Source organism: Cottoperca gobio, chromosome 14, assembly GCF_900634415.1.
Source record: "Cottoperca gobio chromosome 14, fCotGob3.1, whole genome shotgun sequence".
Classification (NCBI taxonomy): Eukaryota; Metazoa; Chordata; class Actinopteri; order Perciformes; family Bovichtidae; genus Cottoperca; species Cottoperca gobio.
Genome location: NC_041368.1, coordinates 5,235,882 through 5,259,342, shown reverse-complemented (window position 1 = coordinate 5,259,342; position 23,461 = coordinate 5,235,882). Strand labels below are relative to the sequence as shown.

The 23,461-nt window shown below is 40.8% G+C and overlaps 1 protein-coding gene across 3 annotated transcripts in view; it reads left to right on the top strand.

Annotated features, from left to right (window-relative positions):
• The first annotated feature begins 7,197 nt into the window (after positions 1-7,197).
• Positions 7,198-23,461, top strand: part of med13a (mediator complex subunit 13a) — a 74,308-nt gene continuing 58,044 nt past the window's right edge. The window contains exons 1-3 of one of the 3 annotated variants that reach the window (XM_029447424.1): positions 7,198-7,585; positions 7,699-7,801; positions 14,754-14,988. In XM_029447424.1, coding sequence (XP_029303284.1) covers positions 7,736-7,801; positions 14,754-14,988 — 301 coding nt within the window. In that variant the 5' untranslated portion in view covers positions 7,198-7,585; positions 7,699-7,735. Of the gene's footprint in view, positions 7,586-7,698; positions 7,802-14,753; positions 14,989-16,451; positions 17,038-23,461 lie in introns of those variants that run through there. The other 2 variants (XM_029447423.1, XM_029447425.1) reach the window with 2 other exon arrangements.

Here is a 23,461-nt window from a genome sequence, read left to right as displayed (position 1 = left end):
TGCTGACTGCTGCTTTTGATGGTGTAATTGTTACAATGATCTCATTCACTGCCTGCTCTCAAGGAGCCCTGTGCTCAGCCTTCCTCCCAGAGGCTGGCAGTCAGGAGGGAGAGGTGGGGGTGCACATTTCATTAGCTTTCAATTCATATTGAATTTATTAATCCCATGCTGGTTCTGCAGGATGGGAGGCTGCTTAGGAAGGGGGGAAATTTCTTCGATATAGACACCTTTCCCTCCATCTGCTTGCAATGTGTGTGCAAAAGTGTATGAAAGAGAGGAGGGGGGGAGCAAGAAGGCGGGAAGGGAGACTGAATAACAACGACAGACTAACAACAAGGGCTTGTGAAAAGACTGCAGCGGGGAAAAGGTGTGTCAGATCATTTACCAGCGGGGATGCACGACTTCACCTCTTTAAAGGCAGCAGCCCTGCAGAAACGCTCTTGTCTAGTCAGCACTGTAACAAAGGCACAGCTATGGCTTTATTTACGCGCCTGGAATGTTCCTATGTGCACCGGGGCAGCACCAGAACAACTAACCCTCAGCTCCATCAAGGGAGGGAACATGGCGATAACCTCAGCCAGACCTCACCCCAGATAGAGAAGCAAATAATTGTTGCAGCAACTGAGCTGACAAGCACGTCACACTATTTAACTACAGAAGTGACTCAACAAAGAGGAGCTCTCTGCCTAACTGCCTCTGAATAACACTGTTTGACGTCCTTCTGAAGAGACTCATGTTGTAGCACAGTGGTCCTGATACAAAGCAGGCTGTGGAGTTGGATTTGAGCAGGTGTTAGCTGACAAAGAACTCAGGTGTATCCATCCCGTGTGAGGACAGTTTACAAGCATTATTTTTTCATATTATATATTGCCTTGTTGACCTGCAGAATTACCAGGAGACTAGTTTTTCTTTGCTTGGAGTGCTTTTGGTTCACAATCTGCTTTGGCTGACCCCTCACTCAGCGAGCCTTTACACACTCCACCGGCTACTCAGATGGAGGCTGAGGGCAGGGAGCCAGCCCCTCTGCATCCTCAGCACTCTGCAGCCCTCTCAAGCTAATGATGAGGGCCGCTCCCACTTTGTCATACGAATAAAATCTCAATTTGCCATTTCTGTGCTTGTGTCTGAATGTGGCAGGGACGGGAGGGACGGGAGGGACGGGAGGGACGGGAGGGACGGGAGGGACGGGAGGGACGGGAGGTTTAGGTTCATTCAAGTTTAGGTGGTGTGCTAGAGTAAGTTCAGAAACTGCTGATACAGGTGTTGCCTTACAAACCTTTTAATGTTGATCATAAGACTTTTTTTCTGCACACCTAGCACCTGCCAATCAGCCGCCCCCTCACAGACTTGATCTGACAGCAATCAGACTGGAGCTGCAGGCCTCACACCAGCACACATCAATGCCAGATATTTCTTTTCATTCATTAAATTATAAACAGGTTTTATGGAAGATTATTGGGGCCAGGCAAAAGGGAAAGAAATCGCACGCAGTTTCTTATTTTATTTTGCATTTTGAGAATAAAGTGGAACTTTCTAACTAACGCTAGTAGTTTGATTTATTTCAGTTCAACTTTGATCTTGAAATGTCAACATTATTCTCGACATTTCGACTTTATGCAAAATATAAATAAAATCTTTCATTAAATTTTACCTCGTGCCTGACCTTAACAATTGTCCGTAGATTTAATGGGATGTTTTACTTCAAGGTGTACCAACAATTTAAAAAAAAAGCAACATTTATTCTGTAGAGATCGTCAATAAGAGAAGACTGCATGTTTATAAATGTCTTGAATATAAAACATTATTTTTAAAAGAAACCAAACTTTCACTATTGTGGCTTGTATGTAATATAATATGTTTGCACTTCCTATGCATATTTCAATAATAACTGTATTACTGGTTAACACAATGCCAAAGGACATTGTAGTAATAGGACCAGAGTGATAATTTCACAAATATCCCATGCTCTATTCCTTGTAGCAGGAAACTTGTTCACTAAAACTTAAAGAATACCATTTTAAATACATCTGAACTTGAGCCAAACGAGAGCCAATTAAGTGTTGTGCATGATGTTTTCTGTTTCCCTCAGTTCACAGGTCAAGTTATATTTTTTAGTATTTTTATTGCCTTTATTGGCTCACAGCCAACTGCGTCATTATGTTTTATGTTGCAGTGCAAGTTAGATTTACTCTGCTCATTCCCATATGCAACTTCATCAGCAGACTCGAGAACTGAGGGACTCCAGAAGTGGTGCTTTTATTTTCAAGTTTCATTTTTCAGTCTCCTCCTTTTGATAAGACACTGCCTAAAAAAATCTTTATATTTATTTATTAATTTAATTTTTTATTTTATAACTGAACCGTATAGAGTAAGTACCTGCATCTCATGCATCTTTATATTTATTATTTAAAAAATGTAAACAATATATCATTAGAATTCACGCACAACCTTGGCTCTCAAGATGTTTTTATTTCACATTTTAATAACTTTGCAGTCACAACCAAGTGCCATTATGTGAGTAAATGAATTGAATAAGTGCTTGTTCTCATTATTTTCAAAAGCTCTTCTCAATCCATCTTTACAGACCAGGTTTGTGAGTGCTCAATAAGCAGTGTGCATAAGTGTGTGTGTGTGTGTGTGTGTGTGTGTGTGTGTGTGTGTGTGTGTGTGTGTGTGTGCTTGTGTGTGTGTGTGTGTGTTTGTGATTAAGAGAGAGAAAGGCAGAGGGCAGGAAAGAGGTGAAAGCAAAGAGCACATATCTCTGTGTGCGTTAACACAGGGGCAGGGAGGAGGGCTACTTTATTTGAACATGGCACGCTTATTGACCCTCTTCATAACTATTCCTCCTCTGCAGAGGCCAAGGATGGGATATTACCACTTAGCCTCTGTAAACACAAGTTACGCTGTTGAACTATGCCTCAGCTGCGTCTGCCAGTGAAGGGAAAAGCCTTTCCTGTCTGGGTGGTCAATTGTATTGATTCTTTTGCAGAAAGCTTTTCAAATAAATCATGTGATTCTTGTGATCTTTCACAGCGCTGTTCGTCAAGTCTACTGCCCTGCATAGCTACACGTGCACACACACACGCGTGCACACACACACACACACACACACACACACACACACACACACACACACACACACACACACACACACAACGTTGCAGTTGTAGTCTATTTATGCTAAACATAATGAAACAAAACAAAAACAGTAGTGCATTCCTGTAGTGCATCTTTTGTATTTGCATCAGGAGGAATGTAAACAGCAGCAACAGAAAATGTATAATGTGTTATACAAGCTGATTATAGCACTGTATAATTAAGCTCATACTTATAAGGTCGCTGACATTTCTTTTGCAAGGATCATAGTTTGTTATAATTCCCATTGATGTAATACATTATAATCTTTTTATAATGCATGATAATATAATGATTCATAAAAAACAAATAAAGTAAGTACTAAGTATTTTTAATAAACTGAGTACTGGTTCTAAACTAAATGATGGACATTTGGTTCCCCAGAAAACTCACTCTAAACACTAAATTGACTCAAATGATTTAATGAGAAGAAAACAATGACCACTTATAACCTGACTGACTTATAGCCATCTTATAATGTATTATATCTGCCCATCTCTCAGGAATGTAATAACTTCACTTAAAGCCCCCAGTTATCACTTAGAGTAACTAATAATCACATTATAATGCATTATATCAGTGATTATTATTATGTAAATCATTATAAAATTATTTATAATGTGTTATGAATAATTATAAATATTTATGAGGGATTACAACTATAATTATACAGAGCTATAAACAGATTATAATGCATTCTGAGTATCTGTATAGTGTATTATAGACATGGGCGTCATAGAAAGTGCTAACTAATGTTCTCCTTTTCTGACCACAGGCTTTCAGCCATGTTCTCTTTCTGGTTAAATCTCAGATTTATTATTCACTTTCTCGTGCAGGGTTTAGTCACACAACAGTGGGACAGGGCTCTCTGGCAAATGTTCCTACAGCAGAATGGCAGGGACCACAGAGCATGGCAAATCAAATGTCAAAAGAGCAGTTGGCCAACTCCAAACTATCTCACACTTTCATTCCCCCAATATTCTTGAGTGCTGCTGGGATAGATATATATGACAGAACGTCTCTGTGGGACTTAGATAAGAGGGAGCTGGAGATAAGTGAGAGAAAACCATCAGCAGATATGATAGCAATCTGGTATCCACATTAGTTACCCTGCTGTGACAACTGTGCTCATCGGCTGTGCTATTAGATGTTTTCTCTGTTAAACAATCTTATGCAGATGGTATCATGGCACAATTGTTTTTTTGTATCAAGGAGAGTGGTGATAAAGCGTGGGAAGCACTGAATGTGAGATTATCATTCATTCCTATGGGGAGATTTAAGGTTGAGAAAGCTGCTCGATCCTTTGGGATGACATGAAAGACACAAGGCTTATGTCGCAGGGCCTTGGAGACGGCACAATACACGCACAAAACTCTTGTCACACATTGTTTTGGTAATTAGTTTAAAGTGCTTGCGTTATTAGCATATCTATGTCGGATCAGATAATGTCTATCTTTCTATCTATTGAATGAACAAACACTGTATGTTGGCAAAGGAAGAAATAGTTGAAGACAATGTTCACATCATTTTTATCCTCTGCAAGTCAAGTTGTTGAAGTAACCTCCTAATAAATACTTGGAACAAATTGATTCCCTCACATGTTGCTGTACAGTATATCACTCTTTAGGCGGCAACAACTTCATGACTCCATCAGCGTTTCAGGAGCAGACCACTATCAGGACCTGCTGTCATCACCACTTTTATGTCTTTTTTTTTTTTACCAGCTCTCAATTTCAGTATTGCAATCATGACATATTACTTATGATTCTATATTTCTTTCTAGAAAAACATATGGTTGTACAGCTTTGATTTATGGACACACAACCATATAATACATACATATAATATTAAACACATTGACTTAAATAAGAATAAAGGTTTGGATTAGAATTACAGAGACATTTTGTTATGTTGGGACTACATGGCAAAAGCAGTGGAATTACTAGAAGAAAGTACTAAATACAAGTTGCACTTTAAAGGAGAGTAATTATGCATTAGTGAATCATAACATAACAGATTGAGTTATGGGCTAGATGGCCAACCTGTTGCCATTTATTTCTAAAAAGACAATACCATGACTAATGACATCTTACATTGTATTATAATTAGGAGACATTGCACAATGATGGGACAAGGACTTGCTTAAAACTCATTAAACCTACAGCGCTCACACTTGGAATGAGAGGAAGTAATATTCTGGCTGAGAGTGTGCCCTGGGGTGAAAATGGAAAGAAAGTTCTGTTGGCTGAATTGAGTTAAAATTCCTGGGTTGCCTGAATAATTGATTATACAAAGCAGAATATTTGAACCAAATAAATAAATTAATTAGAGAGAAAATGATGGAAGAATATTTCTAACTATTTTGTATATACAGTATAATTTGTAATAATAGTTTATCCACAGTATAAGGATTTTATTCATTGTTGAAATTAGCTATAAATGTCAGCTCCAATAGCACTGACTGTACCAATTATTTGCTTGCACAGCCTACAGGGGAAAACTCCTATCCCTGGTGGTAACGCAAATTCAACTGGACACAAAGCCCCTCTAAAATCAGTTAGCCTTAAGCTTAATGCTGATAATGCTGAAAAAACCCTGATTTTATTGGTTTCTCTTACAATTTGCAGCTGTATTGAAGCCCTTTTGGTTTGGCCCAACACCAGGTTGGATGCTGGTTGTATGAGATCAGAGTTGCACCTCTCAATTGTGTAATGTTTTACAATATTTTGGAAAACTTATATGCATGACTTTTGGGCTTTTGGGAAGTTTTTCCTTATCTGCATCAAGGGTCTAAGTACAGAGGGTGTTGTATGCTGTTCAGTTTGTAAAGCCCAAGGCAAATTAGTGATAGTGGGCTATATAAATAAAATGTGATTGATTGATTGATAACTGAGCTTATTCCAGAGCAAACCATATTTAGAAGGAAGTGCTGGCTGCAGCCAAATAAAGAAGTAAAATACAAATTATATCCTGAAGACAACTGTTCATCCGGCTAAATTGAGCAAAACATTGGTTTTATTGTTGCTGATTCAAGGCAGTGGCAAGAAAAACATTTTTTTTTTAGATTGTGTAAACTTGTCAAGCAAAGTGATCAAATGTGACCAATTAAGTTCCATTTATTTATGTTGTGCAACAGTTACGGATGTTACATGAAAAGAAAAATCCAAACAATATGTAAGTATAGAGGTGGCTAGATTTCAGCCATACTGATGCCCTGAGGTTTGCTAATAGGAACTGTACTGAACAGAAATATATAAAAACTGTTGCCTGTTGTGGCCCTTATTGAGACATTTTAACTGTTCTCTGCCCGTTTTTATTGCAAGTGTCAGCGAACATTTTTATTTATGTGTTGAACTCAGTTTGTCCTCTCGATGTAATTGCTTCTTAAATGTCTTCATTAATATGCATTTGTTTTATTTCTGCAGTTCTGCACCTTATAAGTGTTTGATTTTACTGATTTCTTTATCTCACTCAAGCCACACTCTGCAAAATTGAGGTGAAATGAATGTATTTGATTGAAATAAAACAAAACAAAGGGCGCATCATTGCATCTTGGTTGCACATTTCAATTGCAAGTGGTACATCACATGCGCTAGGTGGTGCACTGTGTAAGTGAGCAAGTGTATATGGTTTGATCATTGGTAACAAAATCTGTTGCTCAGTAGCGCCACTTGCGCTGGCCTAGCGGCAATACCTATCAGTCTTGTGTTATTACAGCCCTCATGACCACGACAGTGTCAAGTTAGCCATACTAAAGCACGGAACGCCTTGTCAGGACTGTCAAAATAAAACGCACACTGTTTGTTGCATGTTGCAGCACCTTTTCATGACACAAAATACAACAAAAACATCTAATTTATTATTCAATAATAAAATATAATTCACAATTTTAGGTTTTTCTAAAGCAATTTTTATAGCATTAGTAATAATATTAAAACAAACTAATTCTATACTTTTACTTTTTCGGAAATGTTGCCTACTTTCTGATGTGTGTTGATCTCTCTTCGGTCGGCTTGACAAAGCTTTGACCGCGAATGAGCCAATAGGCTGTGGAAGGCAGAGTTGTCCCTGTGGCCGCCATTAAAGAAAGGAATCCATGAATTCAAATGGAAACCAACAGGAACCGAGGCTGAAATAATGACCGAAATAATCGTTAAAATATAGGCCGATGGCAGATTTCGAGAGGTTTCCACAGGATGTATTCCGTTTTTAGACACATTTTTGTGATGGAGGAGTAAGGCAGGACGTCTTTATTTTTTTAAGCAGAGACCGTTTTAGGGCTAAGGGGGAGGGGGAGAGTTGCTTCTTTGCTCTCCTTTTCTTTTTGTTTTATGAACATTTTCCGCTTCCTTTAATGAGTTTTTACTCTATGCTTTTGAGATGTCGACATAAAGCCCACACGGTCTCTTTTATCCGCTTTTAGCTCCGGCGGGGAAACTGCATTTGGAAGGTTGTTGAATTAACTATCCTCCAGCCAAATGTTACAAAAAATATTTCTCGTTGATTAAGCCTGCACATCTTTGAAAAGACACATTCGCAAATTGCTCTTTATTTCCCGGGAAGTGAAATGATGGAGAGTTGGATCTCGCAGTGAAGAAGGATGAGTTCTTGTTATGTACCAAACGGGGCCAGCTTGGAGGATTGCCATTCCAATCTATTCTGTCTGGTAAGATATTTAAAACTAAAGGAAAGCAGCCATTTTTAACTAGCTGAACAGGGGCTAAGCTAACGTTAGCCACACGGGCATCAGTTGATAGGAGCTTAGCTAGGTTTACGGCCCTGTCGAGCTGACATCATTTCAGGGCAACAAGGTATCCCAGTTCGCTAATGTCCCCGTGTTCCCTTGTTTGAACACTTTGTCACTTAGCCTGGTTGTCACGGCCTGTCTGTTATTATCTTCTTCTGCTACATTTCCATTTTTCTATTCGCAAACCAAACATTAAAGGTTAACACCACTTGCTTGTTAAGATTAATTTACTAAATTTCTCAGGATACACACTGCAACATATCGCCTGTGAGCACGGACACAAATGTTGTGCATTTCACTGTCAAAAGCATTACTGCGTTTCCCAATGAGTTACTTGTTGTAGCACTTTCTCCCTTTCGCCTCAACACCTTGTTTATTATTAACTTGCTATCTCGTTCTTATTACATTTCCACTGTTTTTATTCAGTAGTGACCCGTAAACCAAACACCTCATGCACTTTAGTTTGCAGCGTTAAGTTGTAGCGGAGACTGGGAAAGCACTGAGCATTCGCTGTGAAATCCTGTGTTTATGCATAACACTGACAACTCCTGGAGGGACGAGTGTCAATGCCAAACTTGCACACCTTGTCGATAAAAACACGCCCCTTATGCTTTGCAGAGAACGCTCTTTTTGTTGTTGTTGCAATAAGCATGCAACACACTTATTTGTGGAAACAGTAGTTGTTTGCGCACGTTAAATATTTATGTAATATGTCATCATCTTGTTTGTCAGTGGCTTAATCTCCTTGGACTTCATTTTCCAGTATTCACACCAACTAGGGCACAGGCCCCAGGCTGATTATATAATGTTTGGCATGCATTCCTGGGCATTACAAACATCTAGGTAACTACATATCTAAGCTACACGTTCTACTAACATAAACTACACTATACATTAGGATGAAGCATATATTGTATTCCCCTTTCTCTATCTTCTTCATCATATCATGTTGTCAGTTGTGGCTAGTGGACATTACACTAAACAGTTGTGGTTTTGCTCCTCCCCACTTGGAGTTCACAGGTATTCTTTAAATCCCTTGTAAGATAGGCTAAATAGTGCAGTGAGAATCCACTGTGTAGTCCACAATCTTCACTTGCATATGGAAAAGTGTTGATTGTGTGTACAGTTCCTCCTCCTGGCTGTATAATCAAGAACATGGTCTGAATGTGTTTGTTGTTGCAGTTATTAGGTTTGTCAGCAGGCTTAACTACACTTTGACTTGTAGGTTAGCTGAAGAGTGTAATGCTGCCTCCATGAGCTTCTCTAAACATCCTGCTCCCACAGTCGGAAGTTGGAGATGTGTTTTGTCCCATGCTAAAATGTAACCCTTAGAAAAAGTAGAGTCTTGTTATAGATTAAATGACACAGAACCACTCTGTGGTGCAATGCCAGAAGTTAAAGACCACAAAGTGCATCGACCCTAGATTGATTTGTTAATATATGCACAAAAAAAAAAACGTTTTGAAGAGTTGAGTGAGAGTAGAAATTCATCAATAGTATCGTTGACATAGAATGTAGTATTATAACAACATAGTGAAATGCTACACTGCTTTTGCCACAAATTTCCACAGCTTCCAAGCTGTCTGCCCCCTTAAAGGTAACATTTCATTGCAGATAATCCCCACTCTCTCAATACTATTTAGTTGGGTCGATTGTGTGTGCTGAACTTGTAATTACTGTGTTTACAACGGCACTTGAAGGCAGCGTTGGCTACAGTGGACAGGCGAGGAGGCTGGTAGTTGTGGTGCTGTGCCTGTCTGGCTGACATTTTCCTGCACACTGAGACTAAGCATAACACCACTGCTGTTATGACTCATTTGCTGAACAGACTCCACTTTGTGGTTTTATGGTGAAAGAATGTGAATACATTGTGGTACTTTTTTCCTTCTTCATTTTTCAGTTGACTCCTCTCTGGAGTATGATACTACTTGTTGCTTACTTTTTATTTTTTATTTTTAAAGTGGGCTTATTGGAATTAACTTGATGTGTACATTTAGTTTCTGCATCATTAAGCATGCACACATGTAGCTGGCTTTTCATGACGTTTGTAGTTTGAGCCTCCACGCATTCTCAGCACCGTGTGTTCTAACCTTTAAAAAAGCTTTTGGTGACAGCATTGAGTGTTGCATACACTAAATTAACAATAGTGGTTCATAAAGTTGCTTGAATGAAACTGATTGATTTTGCATTCATTTTAACAAAAAAATGCAAACACTTGTTAGTTTCATGTTTGCTGCATGACAGAGTTAACTAAGGGTGAGAGGTGACAGACAGGAAAAGAGACTTGGGAGAGGAGCATCTGTGACATGATTTGAGCAGCTTCACCTGTTGCTTGTCTCATATCTTGAAAGGCAGGAAGGCAGCTGTTTGAACACAGTGTTCCCTACTGAGACCCGGAACCCTAAGTGGCCAGAGGGAAGGTGAGCAACTGTCTAAATCAGGGGTCGTAATCCCGAAGTACGTGACACCTTAGGAAAACTTCCTTGTCGTATCCAGTGCATTTGGCTGTAGATTATCTCCTGATACAACAGTGTGATGTTTGGCTCTGGCATATGAAAGATATAACTTCACATACTTGAGCATTTATTAAATACACAGGCATGTGGAAAAACTTGCCCATCAAGTAACATGAACATCAGAAGGAAATGCACAGAAATCTGTGGCGCCCTCTGTTTTTGCACACAGGCTGCCACCAATTTATTTTGAAACGAGAGAACAACTGCAGAGGACCCATTTATCCTTGATAGAGCAGCATATTGTTGATGAGGAGTGGAGTACTGACGTGTCCCGTCTTTGACAGAGGGGCTATTCAGTTCTGCCTCTTCAGGCCCAGAATATGTACGGACGTAAATTAATATTTTGTCCGTTTGTCTTCAGTTTGTTTTTATACACAATGTATTTTGTGCAACATCTGAAAACCAAACAGGGACAAACGATCAGAAGCAATCTGACTTAATGTTTCTACACCGTAACCTTTTATGACTTTTTTTTTTAATGCTATTGAAATGGCAGTTTAACAGCAGTTTAAATAAATAATATAGCCTACTGTTACCGTACATCTGTGTAACTAGAAAGAGATTGCTTGTTTAAGAAGCAGTCTTTTCAAAGACCTTAAATGTTTCACAGCATTGAACTAACAATCAGTTAATGTAATTTGTTATAGGGATCAGGATGTTGTAGAAGATGCATTGTGTTGCTAGAGTTAATTGCAAGGCAGATGTTTCTTACAATGCTTGCAATCAGTCAGTCAGTTTCTGAAACCCAGTGTTGCCACCCAGCAGTGCTGCACAAACCTGAACACATCATCTGTGTCTCGTTCATAATGTGCAAATAGTTACAAAACAAAAGTTTAGTGTTTCAACAGGGACATTTGGTTTTATTTATTGTTGTAGAATCATACATTTTATAAACACATTTTCTGTCTTCATCATGCGTTGCATCCACTATGAATCAGCAGTGCAAATACTTGGCTTATATCCTGTGTAAACAAAACAGATCTAGCTTGAAGTCTCGCAGGAAGAGACCCGTTTCATTGAAAGCAACTTCAGACATTTATGTCTAATTCTCCCAATTAAGCTTAGCAGGTTTAGACGCGTGTCATTAAAATGAACTCATCCAGCCCTAGAGCTGCTTCAGATCCTCACTTTCTCACTTTGTGGGCTTAACGTGTGGTCATACTGTATACTTGGTAAGACTACCAACTGACCCAAACTCCACAAATGTCTGTTTAAGTGACTTTAAAACATTCTGGGGTTTCAGTTTCTCACCACACACACAGTAATAAGCTCAGCATCTCACTGGAAGGACTGGAGGTAAAACTGGTTGACCTTTTTGCTCTCCTAGCATGTGACATTTTCTTGTATTCCACATTTGCTAAAGTGAAGGTTTTTGTTGTGGGCCATGTATTCTAAAGGAAACATTCATAATGTATTTAATTGCCTGCTTGGCAGAGACACTGCAGCGTCCTGATGGTGACAGAAATAGTTGCAAAAAAGGTGATAAATCGATGTGTAATGTAAAATGAAGAGTCTCACCGTCTGCTCTTGTAGGCTGTTGTATTTCATTGACTCATTAGCAGCGCATCGGCAGCATTAATCAGTATTCTAGCTGTGACTGCTAATACGGTATCTACATCTCAGAAATGAACCAGATCAAAGTTTATGTACCCACAGGATGTGGGCAGTTGGTTCAAGTTGCCCCGCGTGTACAGTTGTAGCACAGTAACTGTAGTCAATAACAAGAAGCATGTCAGTGTTTTCACCGCGTGCCATTTTTAAAGCCACCTGATACCAAGCGGACTGTTAATTAACTATTTAACCTTCTCTTGACCACATGCACATAAAGTTGCAAAATTATGACTCTGTGTTGTGGATCCGTGCAACAGTTTACACAAATGCAACCTGTTTGTCAGCTGAGAAAGTCTGTAATCATCAAATGTTGTTTTTGCTATTGTTACTTCTTGAATAATTTACAGTAACCCATGTTGTCATCAGTTAATTTTCAATTGATCGACTTAACAATTAATGAACTAATTGTTTCCGAACAGATTGTAACTGCTTAATTGCTGTAGTCAAATTTTATAGGCTACAGATTGGACCGAGAGCAGTTTGCATTGCCCTATAAATCTTTGTTCTTGTAAATCTAGCGTTTACATGGATGATACTGTAGGAAATGACCTTTTAACTCTATATTTATATGTGAAAGGGTTTTTAATATGACTTCATGTTGATGCAAATACAAGTCAATGCACACTCCCTCAACAGTAAAAGAAAATGTCAAGGAATTATGTTACAACTGAATCCACTTTACTACTGCATTAGATCTGTAAGCATGTAAGAGCAATCTCAATATCCTTCATTAAGTGGTCTATGTTACAGCTTACTTTGAAACATGAAGTGAACTCTTAAGGGGCAAAGTAAGCACATATGGATAGTATTAGGAACATAAATGTAATTTATTTATATAAATAAAATGATTTGAGGCACAACAAAAAGGGTGGAAGTGGCTACAAAAGAGTGGCGAGAGTTCCTGAAGCACTCATTTAAATAAGAGTCATGTAGTTCAAAGCAAAGTATCGGTGCCCTTTCACCAGCTTGATGTCTGTGTGCAGCACATAACCATGTTGTCACAAAATGTGATACCAATATCGATGAGGAGGAGAGGGCAATAATGAAATCTGTAGGCCACATCTTTTCCACCACAAAACGCACAATACCTTTGGGGAATACCCATGGTTGGTGAGATTGGGGGGAGGGGGGGGTTCACTTGCTAATTGACTTTCTGTACTGCTTATGATCTGGTTTCATAGTTAACCGTTCTCCCCACTCTCCCCTTGCATTGTGTGCACAGATGTTTCCTTGCGAGATGCAGGTGTAATGTAGTGCTTCTCATACTCCAGCAGGAAGAAGCAGCCTAACTGCTGCAGCTCTGTCATTACACACAGACCTGGCTCTGCTGTTTGCACCTTGGAGCTTGTCCTCAGCAGCTGTTGAATTCCTTAGGAGCCTGATTGTTCATTGGAGGTCCTGATATTTTGATCATGCATCCTGACTGCTGTGCTAAGTTATGATGACACTTTATGTATGTGTATGAGCCAGTTTTCCCCTCGACTTAGTGGTGGAGAGCAAATTAAACACATGCCTTTTTGTTTATTTATGATATACACAGTATATACTTCATAATTGTGGAATAACAAGCTTACCAGTACGCTGCTGTGGTGTATTACTTGCACAGTAATATAGTCAAAACTATTGCGTGCTCACTTTTTCTTATTGCTGACCTGTTGTGATCCAGCTCTGGTCCAGCTGACACCATACAATGCTCTGTTTTGACAGTCGCCAACCTACCCCCAACCCCCACCACCACCATTACAACTAACGCCACAAATCTCCTAGCTTATCCCTAGCCAGGTGAAGGACTACGGCTTCGCCATAACCATGGGTAATCACTTGTTCAGGCTCAGCGCCTCTGCACTTGAGTTAAGATATCCCCTGAATTGTAATGGATTAATTAGTTGTATATACAGAGGGACAGCTTGCCAACTCAGCCTGAACGGAATAGGACTAAATGGCGTGAAGATGAGCAGTCCCTTGTTCGCACAGATTACTTGAAATGTCTACAAGGATAGATAGAGGACCAAGATTGCAGGCTGGAAATGGTGATGTACGCCTAAGGCATCAGGTGTGTGTTTTGTGGTAGTTAGTGTGTGTATGTGTGCATGTGTTATAAGGTAGATATGGGTAGTCTGTCGGCGCTTGGATGATTAGCAGCAGTACTAGCTAGCAGTGGAGCGTAATGTTCCTGCTTTAACACTTAATAACCCCGCCAGTGATTTACTGCCTATGAGGCTTTTTCCTGTGTGTTTTGTTCCCTCTATAAAAGCCAGACAGCGTTTATAGAAAGGCAAAGCACCCCCCCAGCACTCACCAATAATGAGGATTAAGGTGGTGAGACCATATTTACCAGCATTAGTTGTTTTTTTTCGAACATGTTGTTCGTGGTGATATTGAAAGCACCTGAAGTATCAGTACACAGTTCTTTTGCAGAAAGAAACAAATGTCCCAATTTAAGGGCAATATGTCTTTTATTTGATTTTTTCAAAATACAAGGGTGCTCTGTTTTATTGTAATTTACAGTGTATCATCACGTCTTTAATTCTTCTCGTTTCTGTTTTTTCACCCTCTGGTTTTGACAGCCTGGATGACTTGTTGTCAGAAGTAGTTGGTGGTTGAACTGCCCCATAGAAGAGGATTAATACCTACTCTTTACACTGTGCTCAGCACACGTTTACTCTGAGGTGCTGAGTGGATCCTGAAGCAGCGACTCTGCAAACTGACAATCTCTTTCTCTCCCCCCCCCCTTTGTCTTGCAGGCTGACTTGACAGGGATCAAATGGAAGAGGTTTGTGTGGCAGGGTCCCATCTCTGCACCCATCCTCTTTCCAGTGACGGAGGAGGACCCCATCCTATGCAGCTTCAGCCGCTGCCTGAAGGCCGACGTGCTAAGCGTATGGCGGCGCTGTCAGCGGCCGGGGCGGAGGGAGCTTTGGCTCTTCTGGTGGGGGGATGACCCCAACTTCGCCGATCTCATCCACCACGAGCTTGCAGGTGGGGGGCGCTTTGCATACACATAAGGGCTTGTCATTTGGAAAAAGCAATGTATGTTTTATTAAGCTGTGCAAGTACATGCTCATTATGCTGCTCCCTCACTACGTGGAGGTCAGAGGTCGGGGTCAGATACTGAACAACACCCAGGGTGCTAGTTGGGATTCATTGATTGAGTTCAAAGGAGCAGGGAGAGTGCTCCTTGACAAAGACGTGGTTGTTATAGTTAGGAGCAGGTTTCCTGCTGCTCCATGATAGTTTGGCAGATAATCAGTTAATTTGTTTTTCTAGTTGTTTTGTCAAATTAGATGATTAAAGAGAGCAGGAGATGACTGCTATTCTATGTCTAAGTCTCTGCTCCAGCAAGAAAAAATAATCTATGAATATGAAATTCACCTCCTACCAATGTTTGATTCATTCAAGGTTAAAAGCTAAGAGCTAAAAGAGTGATGGTTGTAAAAGATAACGGGAAGTGTGGAGGGCTTGCAGCTTTTGTAATAGAAGCACTTGAACATCGATCACCCTGTCAAGATGCGTTATTGGTTGTACAATGAAAAATGATACAGATTCCACTGCTTGATTGTCAGGTAGGCACAGGGGATGTACCCTGTAAGTGAGAGCCTCAGGGAAGTGTTTAAAATCTGTGTAATCTGAAACCTCCCCAATGCCCCTCACCCTCACCCTCCCCTGACTGATAAACTAGCCAGCAAAGCTGGTAGTGCCAACACCTGTAGGGCAACTCCCTCTCCCTGGAGACACTGGGCATCACGCTGTCTAATTATTTCATGTGTGTTTGAGAGAGGGTTATCATATCTAAGCGACTGCTGCCCTAGTCACATTGATGATGAAGAAAAAGGGATAGGAAGCTGAGCTCAGTCCGTATATAACTTAAGTAAGAAATACAGCATGCAGAAACGAGGCAAATGCATACACCCCCCACTTTCTTGTTTTCCCTCTTCAGTAATATTAGCGGTGGATGATGGAAGGTGGCCATCTTTATTCATGCTCTTTGCCATGTAGATTGAACTTTGGAGTCTGAGCCAAGCACAGCCCGCCTGTGACCCTCCTTCATTATGGGACATTGTGCCTGAAGTGGACTCAAAATGAGAGCTCAAGGCTACGATGGGCAGCTCATTCAGGCCTAACGGGTCTTGGTAATTACCTGAAGCATCTGGCCCAGACCCTCTAATAGAGTGTGCTATATTTCAAGTAGGGAGGGTGGTATGGAGAATCTATATTTGGAAATTGTTGGAGTCATTGCTATGTTCTTCTGACGCTTGCTTTGGGGAGATTAAACATGGTACTGTTTGTGATTCAGGAGATAGAAATTATATAATTGAATATTGACCAAAAAATCTGCACTGTGTTTCCCTTCCAGGTATTCTAAAAGTGATGAATCATGTTTTGGCAGAAATTTTGGCAGGTCTTGTTTCTGATGTGGTGTTCTTTTGAATTTTTACATGTAGATCACATCTTTTCCTCTTGAGAATGATGTTGACGTGGACAGTCACAGAGACATGCATCCCCAGCACCTGATGTGATTTTTCACATTCCCCACTCCTCGTGTTTCTCAAGTGTTTGCACCCTGACTCAACAGTGTCTCGGTGTGAATGGTTCCCAGATGGGCGGTGTAATCTGTGTTTCCTGTTTTGGAAGCTTCGGCTCCTTTCTCTCTTGTGGAAGACGTCCTTCCTCCTGCTTCTTGAGCCTTTCTCCTCCTGTAGCTGCTGTGGGGCTCCGCCGGTGAAACGAAGTGGAGCAGCCTCTCCCTCTCAAGATGGATCTAAAGTCAGCCAGAGGGCTTCTTTTTCTCCTCCAACCTCCGTTCTGTAGCTGCTGATCAGTCTGTTCAGGATGGTGTGTCCTGGGACCTGATTACACAGCTGAGACGGGGGATGAAGGAATGTCAGGACCTTTTGTCTAGATGGCTTTACCTGTATGTGCACCTTTTTTTTTACCACTGGAGAGGGGATGCTACTGTCCTCTTATATAGCCTTTTATGGCACACTTATTCACACCCACTTCAGGCCATGATTGGCCAGCTATGCAGAGGTGAGCCAGGGTTTGAATTTCTCTCTCTCCCCTTTTTTCATTCTTTACAGACTTATTTCTGTTACGTTTCAAGTATACATTTTATTGCATGTGTGTAACCCAAGAAGTAGGATGATGATTGACAGTCTATTGGGTTTGTGGACACTCCTGGCTGCCTGCATTCTTCAGGAGGTGTGAATCGACAATTACCAGCTAGCGCTGGCAGGACAGGCCTTGGCTGGACCAGACCAACTCAACTGTTGCCTTTGAACTGCCACAGTTTTTCCACTGGTTTGAAAACCTTTGTGCTTTTAGTTCCAGCCTGTCTTGGAAATGTTTCTTTATTTCCTTTTTGAGTTTTCAGCCTCTTTTTAGTCTTAGTACGATGTTGGCGGTAAACATGAAAATCTGTTCTTTTCCTTTCGTTTCTGCAAGCTGAAATGGTGCTTACTCACCCTCCCCCTTCAACTCCCCTCCACCCTCATTAGATTAGCGGCCTGTGAAAGTCTTTTAATTTTGAGTGCCATTTCTGTATACCAGTGTGCCAGTAATCCCTTCTCTCCAGGGAGATGAGGGGAGAAGGAGTGAGCCAGAGAGATGAGAGTAGTGAAGGGTGGAAAACTTGAGGGATCTTTTAATGTCTGACACTTAATCACCATTGAAGGAAGTGTAAGGGTAACCACCAAGCCCCTTCTCTACACTGTTGGACAATCTTGCTCGTACTAACACAACGAGAAAACCAATTTGAATCTTCCCCTGGCCATGAAAAGAAAAGTATTCCCAACAAGTGAGTGCCATTGATGAATTAAATGGCTTGCCTCCCCCCTCCCACTGGTTGAGTATAGGCATGTATTCTTATGCAAATGAAATGCTCTCTTCATCGTCATCTCCCCTCAAAAGCTGGTGGAATCTCCTGAACAGGGGTATCAAAAGCAAAAGATAAATGGCTGCCTTTTCCTCCCCTTAGAGACCAAGTGATCTTTTTTCTTTGCATAGAAATTAGGAATATATGTCTATCTGTGAGGGTAATTGCTTCGTGGAACATTTCTTACTAGTCTTTCCTGGCCCCTTTTCCCACCCTCCATAGCGTCCTTCCCTTGTACATGTCCCACCGGGGCTTCCACTGCTGGCAGTCTGGCACCACGTCTCCCTCTTGGGTCTTTCTAGTTCGCTCAGCTGCATGTGACTCTACAGTGGTGGGCTTCATATCGCATTCATTTTTTACCTTTCTGATTTTATGTCTAAGGGGAAAAACGCAAAGAACACAGATGGAGAGAGAGAGAGAGGGAGAGAGAGGGAGAGAGAGGGAGAGAGAGGGAGAGAATAATCTCCACCACCAGTTGATGAACTCGTGTTTTGGAATGTTCTTTTGACAATCGTTTTTGCTGGTATGCGGTAATTCTTGGATGTTTTTCTGGCTTTGCTAAGTTCAAAGTTTTTTTTGTTCTTGTTTTAGCACTCTCCTCTGTGCCTATTTGAATCAATGGTGAAATAATAACAACCCTGCTTTGCACCACAGGGCAGAATATCCAGTTCCAAAGGGCATATTTCAGTAGTCTGAGGGCCATGTTGTCTCCTTTCTTTCCTGTCTTCTGTGAAAATCTCACAACTTCAAAATTATTGAACTGCCCTCATATCTGTGAGAGATACTCTGTTTGAAGCTCTACCGGCAGAATACAGATGTTTATTGACGACACATTTCCGCAGCATTCAGATACCAAAACATCCATTGAAATTATAGCTGTTGTTTATATAATGATGGTATGATGAGTAGGGGTGTAAATCACAAGTTTCATCATGGTACAATATTATATCGATTCTTTGGACAACAATGCGATATTTGCCCATAACACAGTCTGCCTTGATAACATAACAGATAATATAACTAAAGTTATATGATTTTAAAATGTTATTACTGGGCTCTTCCAGACATTTAAATGGAAAAACTATCTAGTTTAATAAAAAATAATAAAATTGGACTGGACCTGTTGTTGGTCAAAGCTGGTGAGCAGCTTGTCACTAACATCTTGGTATTCTCAGAGTCGGATTATTCTTAAAAAAAAGAGTTGGTCATCAACAATGTTCCAAATGGCCACACTCTAAGGCAAGGTGAAAAGTGTGCTGTTGTAGAGAGGGGCAGGGGGCGTGATCATCGTTTATTTTAGGGATAATGCCGCACATTTTCCTTTTTAAAAAGAAAAAGCTGTGAATTTAAAACGGCAATTGTATTATTTCAATAAATTCTGTTTATTTTATTGGTACTGCTGCCATGCAACCACATTTTCTTTTGTTTCCTGGTGCTTGTTTCCATAAGCCCATTGGTACTAGTATCTGCTTTGTCCCACTTCGTCTGCATTGATAAACTTGTCTGTGCCTTTTTTAAGTGTTAATCTTTATGACTTGCCAAATCTTGACAATAGGAAGATGTAGGATCATATTTGTCTATTACACGGCCATATTCTTACTGCAAAAGATTAAGCCATCAGGTATGTGGTTGTGTGACTCTGCACTTGCAATCCTATTTTAAAGATTGTAATATCATTTTTGCTCTCGGGGATAGAGACACGAGCGATGTCGCAAAACAAATGAATGTGATTCAGTCCCACAGTGATGCAAGGCCCGTTGTATAAACTGCAGCCCAGTGGATGCCCCAGGCAAAGGATTCACACGTTAGCTGTAAACATGGAGTCCAAAAGCTTTAAAGTGGACAGTTAAGTGTTTGGACCATGAAGTCCTGACTATGGCTAAAGCTAATTAAGAAACTGACTTAGAATGTATAATTATGACCGTGTGTATAATTCTGGAATGGCATTTAAACATCCTGTTAATACTGTGAAAGCTTTATTTTCTCTTTCCAGCAAATGGCACATTCTTGTTTTCTATACCATTCGATTACTACTAAACAACACGGGAAAGAATCAGTTTTGGTGAGGGTTTGTTGGTGTGGCTGTGGTCACAGAGAGGCCATAGATGTGTACCAAAGATAATTAGCTAGTGGTTAACCTTGGCTCAGGATTTGTGGTGCTTTTTTTCTTTTCTTTTTTTCTCCCTTCAAAGATGGTTCTAAACTTCAGTATGCAATACAGAGAATGATGAATAGATAAACCCAGACCAGCTCTTGGGAGAAAAAAGTAAAGGAGGCCGATGGCTTTTGTGCTTGGGGATCAATTTTCCAGGGCTAATCTCCTGCCTGTGAACCACCCTCTACTTTCCTCTTTTCCTCCTGCTCCATCTCCCTCTCCTGCTCCCTCTGATAGATCTCCATTGACTGGCACAGCGCAGGGACTCGACCATGCATGCAGCTCTGGCCCTTGGGTGCAGCAGTCTCCCTCGCCCCTCTCACTATCTATATCGCTTTTCCCTCTGCTCAAAAAATATTCATTAATTAGTAATGGAGCTTTTACAGAGCACCACTGGTTCTCTCTCTCTTTCCTCGCAGATAAGGAAGAAGAAGAAGAAGAGGAGGAAGTGGAGGAGAGGAGAGAACCTTCTGGCCAGGCTTGGTAGAATCCCCCTGAGCACAGTCGATCACAAGGCATTAATCTTGCTGTTTAATGACCGACTGCTGCTCTAATTGCTTATACACAGACGAGCAACTGGGAGTGGGGTTAAAAATGTAGCCTTTTACTAAACTCCATAACTTTAATGTCATTTTTTTTATGGACCCCAGAAACACCCATGTGCCATTTTGTGATAACAAGGTGTGTTTTGTTTTGGATAAGCAGAGTACTGATGCATTGTGCGCTTTTATCTCAAAAGGTGTTTCCTTGCTAGTGGTAGATGTGAGTATTCTTGATAGAGCCGCTGTGCACCCGCTTAAAAGCTTTTATAAAGGTCAGCTCATCTGGGCCTGCTACACAGGAGGCAGAGACATGAACGTGTCTCCGCCATCATCTGAGCTCATAAATCTTTGTCTAAATGAGGCCACTCATCTTTCGCCCTGCTCTCTGCCCGCAGCACACCATGTCCTCAGTCCCATCACATGTGCACCCACAGATCTGTCGTCAACAAGATTGAATTTTGGGTCACGGATTAAAAAAGTGTTCATTATAACCATCTACTACACTTAAAAACTGCATGCGCACACTGGAACCGTTAAGGTGAAAATGTAAACAGAAGGTAGCCCTGAAAAAGCACATTAAGGACAGTTTAATGTGAATGCTAATGTACTCCTTCACTAGAGCTGAAACTATTAGCAGATTGACTGAAAATGAACTTCTTCTTCTATCGGGATATTTACTATACAGTGATCACGTCTGTCGGGGTCAAGTGGATGATTATTATAACCAAATATTTTTTGTTTCTCTTTATTTTTCATGCAGATAACCATCTAATTGACATTGGTATATTTATCACATGAATACAAAGAAATTCAACTTTGACTTACACAGACAACATTTGTTGCAGCAGGCGTTGCATGATGAACGCGAGGTCGTTAGGAACACTTGATGTTAATCAGACGCCTGTTTTCGAGCTGCTCGGCACTCGAGGGAGAGACTGAGGAGGAACAAGTGACAGGGAGGAGGAGGAGGAGGAGGAGGCACGGGGCAGATGTGGTCTTGGCAGAAGATAGCAGATCCGATCACCATGGCAGTTGATGTACGAGTAGGTGTAGGCAGATTTCTGCCATTTTTACAGAAGAGCCGTCATCCACAGAGTACTGAAGTAGCACTGAAGGTTTAACTGCAAAACGGGTTAATGTGTCTCTTGCCATAGATTTGAGTCCTGCTGCTCTCCTCATTTCTCCCTGTCTTTCAAACGTCACACTGATCTCTCTCTTCAGCCAGCAGTTTGGCCTACATCTTATTTTTGTTTTCTTTTTTTTCCTGTCCTTACTTAATCTGCTGTCAGTGCCTCAGTGCCTTTCTTTTCTTGTTGACTTTTACCCTCTTGCCTGCCTTGTCTCTCAGGATGGCCAGACCAGCTGCCAAATCACTCAAAGCAGACTTGGGGAAAGTGTTCTTGATCCCAGGCATGCATACTCTTATCACATCCACATTTACTAGAAAGTTAAATGGCTTTATAATGTTGTTGATTATTTATTTATTTTGTTCTGCAGTTGCTGTTACTTTTGAATGGGGAAATTGCAGTTTTCCTTCCTTTTTCCTGCCTTTGCCCTGCATTTCTGTGTTCTAGATCTTATCCCTAGAGATTTGTGTGCACCTGATGAATTAGTTTGTTGTTTTCAAAAACATCGGGCACGTAGCCCTCTTGACTTGGCAGCTAGCCTGAAGTTGTTTTCCATTTTGTTGGCTGTAATGTTTTAAAGGCTAGCTGTGGCATTTGTAAGTGGATGTAAGGGGGTTGGGGATACCTTTTTGGCCTCTTGAAAATAGAATTGACCCTCCTTTAAAAATTTTCCATCATATGTTTGTTATTGTATCCACGCAACATAGCTTTCTGTTAGCTTTTATGCTTTTCTGAGTTTGAGCAATCAGCATCTCCCTAAACAAGCATTTCAGCCTGCCAGGCTGGTCCATGGTGTATCTTTTGTTTATGGAAGGAAATCAATGTAATTTCCTGTTTTGATGGCCTCAGAATCATCTACATTTAAAATATCTTTATCCAACTTCTTATTACAACAGCAAGCCAAGGATTCACTTAATAATTCAATACATCTTGATTATCTTGAATAGCTTCTGGGCTGGCTGTGGCCTCCCTGGTGCCAGCTGACACAAAGGGTGGGTCACACCCGGTATTTATTTCGTCTGTGCTCAGGCAGAGACGGCACACTTGAGATGTTTGCTGGAGACTTGACTGAAAGGAGCTTAAGTGCTGTATGATGTGAGCAGTGGCTGTTAATGAGATTAGAGCAGCATTCAGGCCAGCGCAGAATGTGATTCAGAAAGCAACTCTGATATCGGTGTAACGCTACATTTATTCACCCTGAACAGCTTGCTATAGGACACTCAGTTTGGCGTGTGACTCTTTTTGGTTCAGTGCGCCATATGAATCAAATAATTATAGTCCTGTCAGCCTAATGCAGTTTAATTACAGTTTAACTCTTTGCAGGTGTGGAACAGAAACTCAGGAGTGCAAGTTCTACCCGAGTGTTGGCAGTGTGTCACTTTCTGTCTGTTAGCTAAACCGTGCTAGTTTGGCTTCTCTTTTGCGTTGTTATGCAGGCTGGGATAACCAGAGAAGACCATCCCAAATCAAGCGTCTTTGAGTACATTTTAAAAGCGCTCTATAAATAAAATGTATTATTATTAAATCACTTCCTGTTCCGGAAGCATCATGGCTTTCCACTAAATGAAGGCATCACTGAGCAATGAGTAGTACATTGGAAAGGAATTGAGTCTCGTAACATTGTTTTGTGTCTGGAAGTGGCGACATCAAACATATTCTCTCTTCTGCGAGTCGCGACAGCATCACCTGAATATATCAATTAGCAAAGGGCTGTTACACATGGCAGATGTGTTACTGTAATCAGTTTTGTAAAAAA